Source organism: Suillus clintonianus (assembly GCF_016758775.1).
Source record: "Suillus clintonianus strain FC179 chromosome Unknown DEU56scaffold_49, whole genome shotgun sequence".
NCBI lineage: Eukaryota > Fungi > Basidiomycota > Agaricomycetes > Boletales > Suillaceae > Suillus > Suillus clintonianus.
The window spans coordinates 25944-39218 of NW_024539273.1; the positions used below are offsets into that span (position 1 = coordinate 25944).

Consider the following 13275-nt stretch of genomic DNA (forward strand, 5'->3'; position numbering starts at 1 on the left):
TTTCGCAAAAAGCGTTCGAGCCTTGGATTCAACCGCCTTCTGTGGGCTGGGACAAATAACAGTAGTGACTGAATATATACTTGGGCGAGTCGGAGGCCTGAGCACTGATCGCCACGCCATTTGCATCCGAGGCTATTGGATGACGCGTCATACATTGCAGCATGAGCTTGAAAAACCAAGACAGCCAGATGAAACAACGTGCTAGTAAGTAGGTGTAGCCATGTTGATGCTATGACAGACTATACCAACATCTGCCGCAAACCTGTGACCCCGTCACTGCTTTGCGGTGCATCGACCTGCTTCCACGGTCGCGGCCTAGTCGTGCGTAGTCAGACCTTGAAAGCTGGAAGACAGTCGTTCCTTCTGTTTCAGGATAGCGACCGTTCCAGGCCTTCGGAAGAGATTTCGAGTCTCGGCTCAGAATGGTGGGACAACTTGAAGAGAGGCGGCTTGGAATATCCGAGTGTGAGCGTTGTCACATCGACGGCAACACTAACAGGCAAACAGTAACGTGGAAGAGCGTGCTTTGACAGCGTGCATTGACAAGAGAATAAGATGCAAGAATGTATGTGCCGAGCTATTATGATACTTGGAACGGATCAGTTCAGTTGTTCAACTGGCCCGGGACAAATAGCACGCCATCAGAGCAGGTCGCGTCTGTCACGTGGTAAACCTCAGTTTAAGTCTAACAGCAAAGTTTTACGTTTATATTTTTATGGTTAACCGTCATCGACGGCAGCGCTCGCGTCACAAGGCTGCCACTGAGCGCCAAGCTCTAAATTTCTTTGACAACACGCAGCATGGTTCACACTAGCCTGGGGAATTCCGAGTCGATTTCCCTGCGACACTGGTGTACTAACTATAGCAAAGTTCTCTCCTTGATGAAAGACGCCGAAGAGCAGCCTCACCATATCAGATGTGACCTACAATAGTACAATCAATCATAATTCTGGAGCGTGAGCAGCGCCTCATCATATGAACACCCTCTCTCATCCCAACCATCGTTTTCGCCATGGCTTCAACAGGAATCACGATAGATGAGGCTACCCTGATTTCCACAGTGCTGGAAGGCATTTTATACGGTGTGTGTCGCATTTTGTTCTTCCGTCCCATGCCCACTCAGCTAGAGATCCTCAGGCTTTTCAGTTCTCATGTTCATGGGTACCATCTGGGCATTGGCCCACAAACATGGCCCACGGGACATCAATCGCCCGATGACTGTGGTCGCAATACTGTTGTTGATACTGAGTACCGCAGTGAGGCCGCCTCTTACGTCCGATTCCATCTGTTGAATTCTCTCAAGCACATGGTAGTGGACATCATTCGTCTCGAAGACGGACTGGTGAGGTATCGTGACACGTTCCCCGGCGGACCAGTGGTATTCTTCCAAGATATTAGTCAAAAAACTTATGTGACTCAGAATGCAATATACGCCTTGCAAACACTGCTTGGCGATGGGGTGGTGGTATGTCCAAATTTTATAGGCCAGCTTAAACCCTCTGGGCTTAATACATTGTCTGGGGAAAGATCTATCGCTGTCATGTCGTTTGGCGATCCGTGTGGGTTATCATCCTACCAAGCATGATGTGGTGCGGCGCCGCAGGTTAGATCTCAATGGTGTTCATGGAGTCGTATGTTCTGATTTTGCGTCGAAGTGTCTGGTACCGCTGCAGCCTACAATGCTTTGCGGACGATTGACGACGGAAACATCTACACCAATCAGACTGAACAATGGGTCATGGCGTTCTTTACCTTGACACTTTCAACTAATTTGATAAGTTCAGGTAAGGTTCTGTGTGAACGCGATGTCGAAGTCCCATAACAACCTGAATTTGTCCAGGATTACTGGCATATCGTATCTGGACATTTGAACGCAATCTCTCTGCAATCCGTGCTAGCACGAGTGGTACTTTGATGCATATAGTGCGCGTGCTTGTGGATGCCGCTTTACTATACTCTGCGGCGCTCTTGCCCATGCTAATATGCTTCATTCGGTCAAATAATGCACAGTATGTTATAGCAGACATGGTGAGTATCACCGTTGACACCCATGATAAAATATCGCTGAGCCTGGACCAAATAGATGACGCCGATAATCTCGGTTACCTTCTACATGGTACTTATTCGCATCGCAATCGGGAACATCACCTACGATTACCCCCCAACAATCTGTGGTGCGGCAATCAGTGAGATTGACAGGGGAAACCAATATTTTATGAAGCCTTCGCAGGTTCGCATATCCCAGTCAGCACGCAATGACACATCGTATAGAGTGGGAAGTCAGGAAAGAACATTGATATGGAAGACGGAGACCATGGAAGGAACATCTTGCAATGTATAGTCAGCCTGAAAAAGTAAACTGCAGCTCTATGTAGTTGGAAGGGTGCTCGCAGCAAATCGCAACTATGACATCGTCAACCAATACGTGGACGCATTATCTATGATTTTCTGACAGAAATCTATAATCAATTAAGTATCCTCTTATCTTCATCTTTTTCCTTCGAGATTGCGGCCGCCCAAATCACCTGGACTGAAGACCAATACCTCTCTGGCTCGACCCGGATATGTGCCACATGCTCACTCTCTTCAAACAGTTCGCAATGTACATCCATTCCGCGCTCCTTCGAAATCTCAGCATGTTGCGTGACATCTTGCCACGGAATCAATTTATCCTTGCGCGAGAAAAGATAGAGGCGGGGTGTGTGGAGGCCCATCCAAGGCAGGACACGGGGATTCCACATTTCGATCCGGAGGTTTTCCATCAACATTATTCGCTTACCCAATAGCAGAGAGAGGCCGAGGCCGACGAAGTGCATGGTGTATATCATGCTGAGTACGATGAACCGGAGAATTGGGTTCCGGAAGACCGCGCTGAAAGCGAGTTTAATTGTTCTTAGGTTACCCACTGCTGGACACGAGTCAAGGATCAACGCGCTCTTGATGAACCCTTGAATTAATGCAGAACCATATTTCCGCTTCAGCATGTTTCCAAGAAGCGTCATTTGCAGGGAGCCTCCTAGTGGTGCATACAATGATCAGCTTGTTCCGCATTCAGCCTGGGTGAACATACCATTGGAAAACACGTGAGTGAGAATGCGGGGAGGTGGTTGGGCAGGAGAAGAAGATGGGAGACAATGCAGTGCTTCTAAGGCATCGATTACAGGCATGAGGCGCCGTTCCTTTTCATTGTGTAAGGTGACAAGATAACAGAAGCAATTAATGTGAGGTGCTCACCCTAGTACCGGTTGTGGTCCAGAATACGTCGGGATTGCACCGAACAACAATTTGAGATGCCTTTGGATATAACTTGGTATATGCATGGGTATAATTTTGCAAATGCCTGAGTTGTGCTCCCACTATAGACGCGACTCGTTAGACAAGAACTTCAAGAACACAAAGAGTAAGGACCCACTCCATCCGAATATCAAAATAACGCTACAGGATGTCCCGTGACGTGTTAGCTATTGTGCTATCATGGATATCAACTCACTTTGGCGATGTAGTATCCTGGCATTGCTCACGGATATCCCGGAGATAAATTCCAGTGCCAATTGCACTGAACCCTTCCAGCGACTGAGTTCCAGGTGTTAGCGACATGCTGGAAAAGATGAACCTCCCACTGGAGATACCCCAAAGGTGAATTTTTGAAACCCCAATGAAAACAAGAAGACACGTGTTCCTAGGTGAGCGTCACACAAATACCCACGGCCAATACGAACCACACTGGTGGCCCAGCGCTCCACTGGACTTGTAGTCGCAATCGCAGTCGTAGGCAAATCATGATGCTTTATACGAGATATGCTGGACTCGGAGGGTTGGGAGTGATAACTTGTACTCTGATCATTTGGCAGGAAGCCGGGACGGCCGCTACTCGGATTTATGTAATGCGCCTCAGGCTTGAGCTGCACTTGACGTATATTTACATCCAAACCTCTTGATCAGGGTGACCCGCACTTTGCTTTCACTCACGAGCACCTATTCTTTCATATCAATGTTGGAAGTGGTATAATTATGATTTCTCGAATTAAAAGAGTGTCGTGGTATGCACTGACAACCACCTGGACTCGGAGGTGCCGGCTGATCCACACCCTTCCAATCCCTCCCTCGACCGCTTCCCTATCCTGCGCAGAAGACCAGGAAGGTGCAAAGGTTTGGCTTCGCTCGTTCGAAGAAGCAAAAACCGTCCCGAAAAGTCTTGTCGAGCTTACTTTCTCTCGCAGTTCTGGTCCAGGAGGACAGGTGCGTTTTTCCGTGTATGAGAGTGCGGTGTGCTTAATTGATACGGGTTAGAATGTCAACAAAGTGGAAACCAAGGTTTCCGCGCGCTGCCATATAGACGCACCTTGGATACCAATGTGGGCGCGCGAGAGCCTCGTGATGACGGTAATTTGGATCACTTGGCAAGCAATCGTTAGGCTGAAACAATTTCATTCAAGCCGTACTACGTCAAAACATCGCATTCTTTACTGGTTTCATCTACTGTGTCTCGTTCGCAAGCACGAAATATCGATGATTCCTTGAGCAAAGTCTGTTTGAATTGTCGATTCTTTATCTCAAGTTAAACAGAACTTCTTTTCTCAAGATGCATACTATCGTGATGGACGCTGCAAAAAACTTTATTACCAGCGAACCCAGTGCAAAACAAAGACAAAGGGTCGCCAATCTAGAAAAGGCACACGACAGTCGAAGGAGACTGGAGAAGAATAAACGCAGCGCCGTGAAGAAGATGAGGTCCAATAAGGGATGGAGCGAATAGGATCTTGGTTAGTACGGTGCACGAGCTATCGGTACAAAACCTATCTAACTGAGTATTGAGAAGTTCATAACAGCATTCTACGTCGCGGATCTAATACTCAAATAACAGCCGATATCTTTAACGATATATGAGGAAAAGACGTAAATCGAGCAAATTAATTAACTCGGGAATCGAGTCATCGACGAGAAGTGCCACTTTATCCATACCGTGCGCCGAGCACACTTTTCGAGAAGCCATACATAGGGGGTGCTATATTCCCGAATGCAGCAAGGAAATTTGCATGTAATCTTGCAACCAAGGGGATTATACGAGAGCGCAGTAATATCGCTCCAATAAGTATGCATATTTAGTTGTATTACCACTATTCGTTAATGCCGTTCATAGTTGTGGTTTAGATTCTTCTCTAGGGTGCATACGAGGCGCTGGAACTATAGGGGTCAAGTGTTGCCTTTCATCCTCTTCTCTCGGATTAATTACAATTTTGCCTCACCTATAGCTCCAGCGCCGATGATATTCCCGTGACCTTGGTTTGGGTCGGACTGCCAGCAAAGCCGATTTGGTGCCTTAGATGTAGGTGGCTCCACACGCCTCGTTTTCTGGCAACTTTTTCTCCGCAGATCCCTGTTCCGCGGTAATGCATTTATGCCGCTTAAAGTTGCTTCGCGAACTCTTGGACTGGTATCCCTAAGCTGCATGTCCATTAATCGAAGTGTTCCTATTTTCGATCGCGGCCACACCCGAAAGTGCTGGGCCCAACTGCTCTCGTTGTGGTGAGCACGTCAGTTTTCCGACTTGATTTGATCGGTGTATACGTTCTCCACACGCCAGTTTTCCGTCCATATATGAAAACTTTCATTCAATTCAATGACGTGATCGATAGTACCTGACATGACAAGACACAATACATTCCATGGCGTTCACTACTCTCGACAGTGACGTATTCGAAGGATTATTGACACGATCAATGTTAGACCCCTCACCGATACGGATTGTTGGCACAGATATCTTTTGTCCCTTTGCGACAACTGGCTTGGGGATCCAGCATTCGCTAGAGGATTCGACAGTCCCTCAAGACATTGGACACAGTGGCTACATCAACACACATTTTGATATTGTGCGTCTTGCCGTACGAAATCTATTCCAACTTACCTGTAGAGCAGAAAATTGGTAGTTATTTTTTCATACGGCGGCTCCATTCATGCATCACTAGATGTTATGATGCATGCAAGGACTTCTGCCAACATGAATAACTGGATGTAGAGGACTCGTTCTACATTACAACCATAGGATGTCGGGGCGCTATCGATGCACAGGCGGGCAAGTATCAGTATTTGAAGGAGTTCCAACAGGTTGCAACTTGTTCCCCATCGTACAAGCTCTTCATCGCACAACGCGACATGTCTTCAACAGCAGGATCACCCTCTCGTTACTCTACGCGCGGCCTGTTCAGTACCTTTAAGCTAGATTGCAAGGCCGCTGCACTCGAGTTCGTCGGGACAACATTGTTTCTACTCCTAGGACTTGGCGGTATTCAGGCCGCCAAGGACGAGGCTGAGTCCAGCGGCACCACCATCGAACACGTGATGTACATCGCGACATCCATGGGTTTCAGCCTTCTGGTCTCCGCTTGGCTGTTCTACAGGATCACCGGTGGCCTCTTTAACCCCAATATCACCCTCGCACTGTATCTCGTGGGAGTGATAACCCCCGTCAGATTTGTGTTGTTCTGCATCGCACAGCTGGTTGGAGGCATTGCTGCATCGGCATTGTTGCTCGCGTTGACCCCTGGACCTCTGGCTGTCAAGTAAGTGATTGTTGTGGCATTGATTCCGCCGATTCTAACGAACGAACTCTGCGCCTCATGATAGCACATTCCTACAACAGGGAATTAATCCAGCTCAAGGCGTTTTCATCGAAATGTTCCTCACAGCAGCGCTGGTGATGGCCGTTCTGATGCTTGCCGCTGAGAAATCCCAGGTTACTCCGTTTGCACCGGTACGGATGGTCAGTATGTCTCACTATAAATAATGCTGAACATTTTGCATCAGATTGGCATTGGCCTGACACTGTTCGTTGGGCAACTGTAAGCCATCTACCCCGCTATGTAATAATATGACTGAAATCGTGCAGATGGGCCGTCTTTTATACAGGCGCAGCTATGAATACGGCACGTGCATTTGGACCCGCTGTCGTCACTGGGTTTCCTTCCTCTAGCCACTGGGTGGTAAGCAAATCATTTTTTTCACGGGCGCGGACCTGAACTTTGCCCTCGTAGTACTGGGTCGGACCCTTCCTCGGCTCCCTGCTAGGAACTGTCTTCTACGCCATGCTGAAATGGTAAGTAAAATATTTATGCTCGCTCAAATTTAAATTTACTGATGCCCATTGCAGGATGCACTATCAAGATTTGAATCCTTCACAAGCGTCCACGCATGAGATGGACTCGCCATATCCGATGGCCATGAGACCAAGTAATACAGAGAAGCGTAATGAAGATGAGGCAGGAAGGGTTTCTGGAAGCGGGTCAAGTGCAGCGTAGAGTTGCCCTCAACCTCCGAGGACTTTTGCTCAAACTAGGACATGTAAGCCGACCGGCGGCATAGTTTATAACTCACACACGCAGGATATAAACTAAGGCGAATTAAAGGTCACTCGCTCGTGGTTGAACCACCTTTTTACATAAAATAATTATAATTACATAAATACATCAGTTATTTAAGTTATTTTGTTTGATCAAGCCTTCGAATGCTCTACTTGATACTTACAGAGCTTCAGTCAGAATGAGAAGGGACTGTATTCTATTGGTCTACCTACGAAAAAATGGAGGCGCTCATTTTCACGAGCCACTACACGCCGGGCCTCATGATCAGGCTTGAACTCCGACTCGATGTCTTATGATGCTTATCGAGATACTTGAACTCGAATCATCACGGGACAACCACACCAGCATCATCAACTGAATCTGATTGGACTATGGACTTAGTCCTGTCACCTAGAGTCAGCATCCATGGGAGGGAGGACCCATCTCATGACCTAGTGCACTGTCTTGGCGCTGCTGTGCTTCGCTCTCCGCTCTTTCATATCTCGCCTCTTGTGCATGCCGGTAGACTATCTCCACTTTGTACCTTTTACATCCTTGCAGGTGAGTATCGTCCTGTATCTATGTTTAACTTCTTGCCTAAATGTGAAGACCAGGTGATCACTGGATTCATTTTCTGACCAATGACGATAGGAATGCGAAACATAATATAAGGGCGGAAGCACCTGCTCTTATCTGCTACTTTCCGCTATGGGTTTCAAAGACGCACTGGCGGACATTTCACGATATCGTAATGCATATACCATTGCCTTGTCTGCATCCATGGGCTCTATCTTCTTCGGCTGGGACACTGGACTCATGGGTGGCATTTTAACCCTGAAGTCTTTCCAGAGCTACTTTGGAATCAACATGATGTCCGCATCTGCTCAAGCTAATTTCAATGGAAATATTGTGTCGATTATGCAGGCAGGAGCTTTGTACGTTGTTATGAATATTCAATGCTTCGTCGCTGATTTGGGTGCATCAAAACCTACAGTTTCGGTGTCTTGTCAACTGGTTGGATATCCAGTCGCTTTGGGCGAAAACGATCCCTAATTGCCTCGGGGGTTATATACATCATTGGAAGCTTGATACAGGCTATCATTGGCCTTGGAAGCAGTCGGGTTGTTGCTCTCCGACTTTTCTTTTTCAGCCGTTTCGTTTCTGGCATCGGGGTCGGCATGATATCTGCTTTGGCGCCCTCATACATATCAGAGTGCATGCCCAAGCACATTAGGGGGAGGTGTACCGGACTTGTCCAGTTCTCTGACAACATCGGGATGATGCTGAGCTGTGCGTGTATATTCAGATAAAGCAGACTTCGGATTAATGGAAATTTGTTGCAGTCTGGGTGAACTACAGCGCTTCTATCAACATCCCGTACAGCGACTTGCAATGGCGAATGCCTTTAATAGTCCAGCTTGTGCCCGGCATCCTGTTCGTACTCCTCATGCTTCCACAGCCTGAGTCACCCCGTTGGTTGGTTGAGAAGGAACGTTATGACGAGGCAGCGGGGACCCTTGCATACGTTATTCGAACGTCAGTCGATGATAAATCCGTCCTTCTTACGCTGGACGAGATCAAAGCGGACTTTACCGGCAAGCAGAAATTATCTTTGCTTGCCCAATTCCGCATGATGGGAGAGTCGCGTCAAATTGTGCTTCGTTGTTTGATCCCCTCCATAACCACCTTCTTCCAGCGATGGACTGGTGCAGATGCTGCCAACTACTTTAGCCCACAGATCTTTGCTGCGCTTGGTATTACCGGTACATCAGCTGGCCTATTTGCAACGGGGATCTACGGTGTCGTGAAAGTCGTCGCAGTTGGTCTTACCTTAGCATTTGCTGTAGACAGCTGGGGACGCAAAAGGTGTCTCTTCGTGGGTGCTCTGGGGCAAGGATTATCGCTGCTTTGGATCGCCGGTTTCGGCGCTGTCCACCCGCAGAGCAATATTGTTCCCGGGAGTTATGTGTCTATCGTCGCCATCTACCTCTATGGTGTATTTTTCTGTCTCGGCTGGGGACCTTTACCATGGATCGTGGCAAGCGAAATCGCTCCCAATCATCTCCGTGCGGCCACACTTACTATCGCAATCTCCGTGAACTGGCTATTGTCGTTCACAATATCGCGCCTGACGCCGGTGATGCTGGAGAAGATCTCGTATGGAACGTTCCTGCTCTTCGGCGTGTGCTGCATGATCATGGCAGCATGGGTGTATTTCTTGCTGCCTGAGACGATGGGGTATGCATTGGAGGATATCAAGTATCTGTTTGAGAAGGATGTGATGGTGAGATCATTAGAGGATTCGCCTGGAGGACGCGTATTCCTTGGCAGGAGGCGAGCGACGCCTGTGGAGGAGATGAGGCGAACGGCAAATACGCGTGGTTTAAGTAACACTACGCGGAAAGGGGACGAGGAGAGTGAGAGTGTTGAAGTCACCGATCTGCAGATTTGATTTCCACCAATTGTTGCTAATAGTACATTCATATATCATATGGAGACAAAGGTTGATGTACATATACTGCTCGTCACCAACTTGAAGCTTCCAGCACTGCATGGGATATGGGATGTCGTTGGCTGCGTAGGACGTCCCCGGACAGCGATTGGCACCGTGCATAATTAATTCAGACGGGCCATATCTGACTCTGTCAGGGCATAGATATGACTATTTTCTACAAGTAGAACATACCCACTCATCTCGCACCCGAACTTACGGAGCCACAAGAGTATCGAGTTGATGTCGGCCGGCCCGGGGTGCCTAAGCCACGGTGCAGGTCAGTGCAACACACCAGGGTGATGCTGAAGTGGCCAGGTGGGTGGAAAGAAGTCGGCAACCTGAGAGTTCCCCACCAAAGTCACCTCCATACAACCCTCGAGTGCAACCAAAGCAGCTACGCCCATCGAGCACCCTATATTCCACAAGGGACACATGTCATGACTTCCCTATCCGTCTCCTTTGACGAAGAGGAGAATGCATGTTCTCAACGTGCGAAGAAGCTCCGTATGATGGAACCTTCATGGTTGCTCCTTGCATCCCCAGGTGCTCATGCATAACAACCCCTTTCCTTAAATACTGGCAGCCTCGCAAATTCAATCAATTTACAACTTCTCGTTCTGTGCACAAGGATCTGACTGAGAAACACCAGCCAGGGCTTCCAAATGAAAACAACAGCGTCTTCGCCTCGCTAACTGGGACTTGAGTCTGCGAACGCGAATGCGAAAGATATAGTAATGGCCTAAGGTTGGCCTAGGTCTGACTCAACACCTTGTCCTGTCTTTTTCAAACATTCTTCGGAAAAAATAACTTGAATACATATTACGACGAAATATGTGCCAAGACCCATCTTTCCTTGAAATACACTCTGCACCACAAAATAAATAAGTACCACGACGCAACTTGAAAATCAAGAAAAAAATCAAAATCTCCTGCTCCCTGCAGAGCACCAGACCATCGTTGACTTCATCGAGCATCTCCCGTGCTACACGCCACTGTCAGTCGATATATGCACGCGCTCCTGGAAAGCGATTGAGATCATGGCTGTTGCTGCGTCAGAGTCTGCCACGAGCCGAGCGTTATATTCCCGAACGCTTAGGATGAGGCGTGGTCCCAGCACAAAGAACTGTATGGCTCCCAAAATCTGAGTAATACCAAGAAGAATCTGTATTTCGACGGAAAATCGGTCCTATAGAAATGATGAACGCGGTCGCATGCAGAGGTCAGTGAAAGATTGACATACCGTGAAGAGCGTCGGAGACAAATCAATAATGAGGTAGAAGCAAGACGGAGCAACAAAGCTAGCACATTCAATCATTCAGCGGAAAAGGGAACCATATTCACAATATGAGCTCACCTCGCAAAGTAAAGCACGTGAGATTTTATCAACACCGTGAAACAATCGCCGATAATCCCTCCTGCCGAATATTGTCGCAGTTCACGGAAGTGTTTTACAGCAATCCAGACTGCGAGACACAGCGCGAGGACCTCCCAGATAGTGCCGAGTATCCAGGTAATGGAATCCAGAAGTGAGAAATTGTCTGCATAGCCAATCGTGCACGCATAGGTGCCAGAGAGAATGAGTTCCTCTTGTGTTCATCAATGAGCGCCATGCACGGTTTTCATTCACAATTGAGCGTACCCCCTGAAATACCCCTCATTGACATTACGGCGACCACTACGTCGAAAATGTTGACAGCCAAGCACACGACGACAAGAAATATCAGGATTCTTCTGGATCGTTGATACATGGCATGTAACCGAGTGATCATGATGACTGCAACGTGTTTTGGTCAATTCAATATCATAGGTCTTTTAACTGCACAACTCACCACATAGCATTGGAAAGGCCACAATATTCGTCCAATCCCACACGAAGAACAGAATCCGGCCTGAGAAATCTGGTGAGTGATGGGCCTTGGGTGAATCACACACTAGAAACAGACTCACATCTGGAGTAGTCATGATAATAAACGAAGAAGCTCGTCAAGAATGACACTCACCCCTACAGGGTGTCGCGGTTAATTGAATGGGAATAGTAGGCATCGGTGCAGAAGACTCACTGCATCTGTCAACGAAATCGTCGGAACACTGCCTGTATGCCACTGGTCAGAAGAAACAAGCACGGTGAAATCGAGAAGACTTACTCGGTATGTTCAGGCTGATAGTGAGAGATAGCAGATTAGCATGACACCAATTGTCAAGCCTTCTGAACATACACAGCATATAAAATTCCAAGATAGCGTACCTAGGATATTGTCAAGTCAGCAGAAATTCACAACAGGCAAGGTACGTACACTCAGATAGAGAACGGTCATCAAGGACCAACGTTGTTTCTGTCGCAAATCAATATTGTTCTTCTGGCGTGGAACTGTGCTCACCCAGACCAGTTCGACCTACAAACCATTCTTAGCGAGATGGCTGCTCAGGTCATAGGATCAACATACCTCTTGTCCGAAGATAAGGGCTGGAAATACTTGTAGGAAATCAGCAATTCTCTAATGTTATGATGCTCACCCCAATCATACGCCACTCCAACACTAGCGGCAACTGGAAAACCACAATCAAGGTCAGATTGAGACATGAGCGCCGAACTCTGACTGCTCTTCACGAACCTACAAAATAGCTGTTAACACGCTCAGAGTTGATGAGTGGCCAATAAATAGGGTCGTCTGAGATCAGGGTCATGCTGTTAGAGGATCGATGCGAGGGAGCGGGGAACTTGGTGAACATACAACGATGATATTCGTGCTAGATATACCACCATCCAGTGCTTGTATGACCGAAATGAGATCGAGGGATGATATCCGTTCCTGCCAATGGATATGATATCATGAAGTGATGCATCGGGCCTTGAATAAAATGCCCGTCATGCGAAAGTGATTGGATACTGAAAATTCGATCCCACTGGTCACCGCACATGGCAGAATCAGTTAGTGTTGGCGCGGCAGTGTCTTCCCTTCTATCGGAGTCATTCACTACAGGTACTAGTAGATATCTTATATCGTTGATTTCCATTCTAATAGCCAGTGTTGTCAGCCTGTACATGGAATAAATAATGATTTAAAGATGTGGGGCTCAACGTACGTAGAACGATTTGATCATAACCCATTTGCACAGGCGGAACTCGAACGCCGCAAAAGATGAAAGAACATATACATAGAAATGTTCGTGATTTCGTCACCTTGTTTCAAATCCTATTCTCACATGCTGTCATGGTGAGTGCAGCATTTTCGATTTGCACCGTGGAGTTGGTGTGGTGGTGACAGCCACCAGTTTTCATAGCCAGAGACATCATAGTTGAGACCCCGTAATTGATACCTGGTGTAGATACAACACCATCTCCAGCTTAAGATAGCGACATGGGGGAAAGAAGAGTGGGAAGTACCGTTAATGACTGCATGAATCCTGACTTCAACCTAGCTGCCAGCGCGCACCTTCAACACA

General features: G+C 47.5%; 6 protein-coding genes across 6 annotated transcripts; 4 read left to right on the forward strand and 2 right to left on the reverse strand.

The window, feature by feature from the left end:
• The first annotated feature begins 714 nt into the window (after positions 1–714).
• DEU56DRAFT_421937 (uncharacterized protein) lies at positions 715–2403 on the forward strand. Its single transcript, XM_041346149.1, has 7 exons — positions 715–1082; positions 1138–1256; positions 1304–1465; positions 1528–1603; positions 1656–1784; positions 1841–2028; positions 2084–2403. Exons 1-7 carry the CDS (start codon positions 1013–1015, stop codon positions 2339–2341), a joined length of 1002 nt encoding a protein of 333 aa, XP_041207062.1. The 5' UTR covers positions 715–1012; the 3' UTR covers positions 2342–2403.
• Positions 2328–3804, reverse strand: DEU56DRAFT_421830 (uncharacterized protein). The gene is made up of 5 exons (XM_041346148.1): positions 3491–3804; positions 3413–3435; positions 3235–3356; positions 3071–3179; positions 2328–3016 (listed from the first exon to the last, which is right to left on the reverse strand). The coding sequence occupies exons 1-5, from the start codon at positions 3595–3597 to the stop codon at positions 2466–2468; spliced, it is 912 nt and encodes a 303-aa protein (XP_041207063.1). The 5' UTR covers positions 3598–3804; the 3' UTR covers positions 2328–2465.
• Positions 3805–3914: 110 nt separating this feature from the next.
• Positions 3915–5092, forward strand: DEU56DRAFT_811412 (uncharacterized protein). The gene is made up of 4 exons (XM_041353553.1): positions 3915–4239; positions 4291–4383; positions 4437–4526; positions 4583–5092. The coding sequence occupies exons 1-4, from the start codon at positions 4012–4014 to the stop codon at positions 4754–4756; spliced, it is 585 nt and encodes a 194-aa protein (XP_041207064.1). The 5' UTR covers positions 3915–4011; the 3' UTR covers positions 4757–5092.
• A 908-nt stretch (positions 5093–6000) lies between these two features.
• DEU56DRAFT_859311 (aquaporin-like protein) lies at positions 6001–7389 on the forward strand. Its single transcript, XM_041355306.1, has 6 exons — positions 6001–6560; positions 6625–6751; positions 6805–6839; positions 6887–6980; positions 7032–7093; positions 7148–7389. The coding sequence occupies exons 1-6, from the start codon at positions 6154–6156 to the stop codon at positions 7293–7295; spliced, it is 873 nt and encodes a 290-aa protein (XP_041207065.1). The 5' UTR covers positions 6001–6153; the 3' UTR covers positions 7296–7389.
• A 423-nt stretch (positions 7390–7812) lies between these two features.
• DEU56DRAFT_422021 (general substrate transporter) lies at positions 7813–9846 on the forward strand. Its single transcript, XM_041346150.1, has 4 exons — positions 7813–7898; positions 7952–8272; positions 8332–8627; positions 8681–9846. The coding sequence occupies exons 2-4, from the start codon at positions 8046–8048 to the stop codon at positions 9787–9789; spliced, it is 1632 nt and encodes a 543-aa protein (XP_041207066.1). The 5' UTR covers positions 7813–7898; positions 7952–8045; the 3' UTR covers positions 9790–9846.
• Positions 9847–10813: 967 nt separating this feature from the next.
• DEU56DRAFT_913985 (uncharacterized protein) lies at positions 10814–12412 on the reverse strand (the record flags this gene model as incomplete). The annotated part of the gene is made up of 11 exons (XM_041357581.1): positions 10814–11017; positions 11072–11129; positions 11186–11417; positions 11471–11605; positions 11661–11720; positions 11976–11989; positions 12048–12076; positions 12126–12164; positions 12210–12224; positions 12276–12304; positions 12346–12412. The coding sequence occupies 11 exons, from the start codon at positions 12410–12412 to the stop codon at positions 10814–10816; spliced, it is 882 nt and encodes a 293-aa protein (XP_041207067.1).
• Between the last annotated feature and the right edge of the window lie 863 nt (positions 12413–13275).

What these genes read in the sequence shown, in the direction of transcription:
- DEU56DRAFT_421937 (XM_041346149.1), top strand. Translation starts at nt 1,013, where the DNA reads ATGGCTTCAACAGGAATCACGATAGATGAGGCTACCCTGATTTCCACA. An exon ending in GCTGGAAGGCATTTTATACG is followed by an intron (nt 1,083 to 1,137) that starts GTGTGTGTCGCA and finishes AGAGATCCTCAG; the next exon opens with GCTTTTCAGTTCTCATGTTC. An exon ending in AGTATGTTATAGCAGACATG is followed by an intron (nt 2,029 to 2,083) that starts GTGAGTATCACC and finishes TGGACCAAATAG; the next exon opens with ATGACGCCGATAATCTCGGT.
- DEU56DRAFT_421830 (XM_041346148.1), bottom strand. Translation starts at nt 3,597, where the DNA reads ATGTCGCTAACACCTGGAACTCAGTCGCTGGAAGGGTTCAGTGCAATT. An exon ending in GGACCACAACCGGTACTAGG is followed by an intron (nt 3,180 to 3,234) that starts GTGAGCACCTCA and finishes CACAATGAAAAG; the next exon opens with GAACGGCGCCTCATGCCTGT. An exon ending in CACTCACGTGTTTTCCAATG is followed by an intron (nt 3,017 to 3,070) that starts GTATGTTCACCC and finishes ATGCACCACTAG; the next exon opens with GAGGCTCCCTGCAAATGACG.
- DEU56DRAFT_811412 (XM_041353553.1), top strand. Translation starts at nt 4,012, where the DNA reads ATGATTTCTCGAATTAAAAGAGTGTCGTGGTATGCACTGACAACCACC. An exon ending in GCGAGAGCCTCGTGATGACG is followed by an intron (nt 4,384 to 4,436) that starts GTAATTTGGATC and finishes ATTTCATTCAAG; the next exon opens with CCGTACTACGTCAAAACATC. An exon ending in TCGATGATTCCTTGAGCAAA is followed by an intron (nt 4,527 to 4,582) that starts GTCTGTTTGAAT and finishes TCTTTTCTCAAG; the next exon opens with ATGCATACTATCGTGATGGA.
- DEU56DRAFT_859311 (XM_041355306.1), top strand. Translation starts at nt 6,154, where the DNA reads ATGTCTTCAACAGCAGGATCACCCTCTCGTTACTCTACGCGCGGCCTG. An exon ending in AGGTTACTCCGTTTGCACCG is followed by an intron (nt 6,752 to 6,804) that starts GTACGGATGGTC and finishes ATTTTGCATCAG; the next exon opens with ATTGGCATTGGCCTGACACT. An exon ending in CTTCCTCTAGCCACTGGGTG is followed by an intron (nt 6,981 to 7,031) that starts GTAAGCAAATCA and finishes TTGCCCTCGTAG; the next exon opens with TACTGGGTCGGACCCTTCCT.
- DEU56DRAFT_422021 (XM_041346150.1), top strand. Translation starts at nt 8,046, where the DNA reads ATGGGTTTCAAAGACGCACTGGCGGACATTTCACGATATCGTAATGCA. An exon ending in ATTATGCAGGCAGGAGCTTT is followed by an intron (nt 8,273 to 8,331) that starts GTACGTTGTTAT and finishes CAAAACCTACAG; the next exon opens with TTTCGGTGTCTTGTCAACTG. An exon ending in CATCGGGATGATGCTGAGCT is followed by an intron (nt 8,628 to 8,680) that starts GTGCGTGTATAT and finishes AATTTGTTGCAG; the next exon opens with TCTGGGTGAACTACAGCGCT.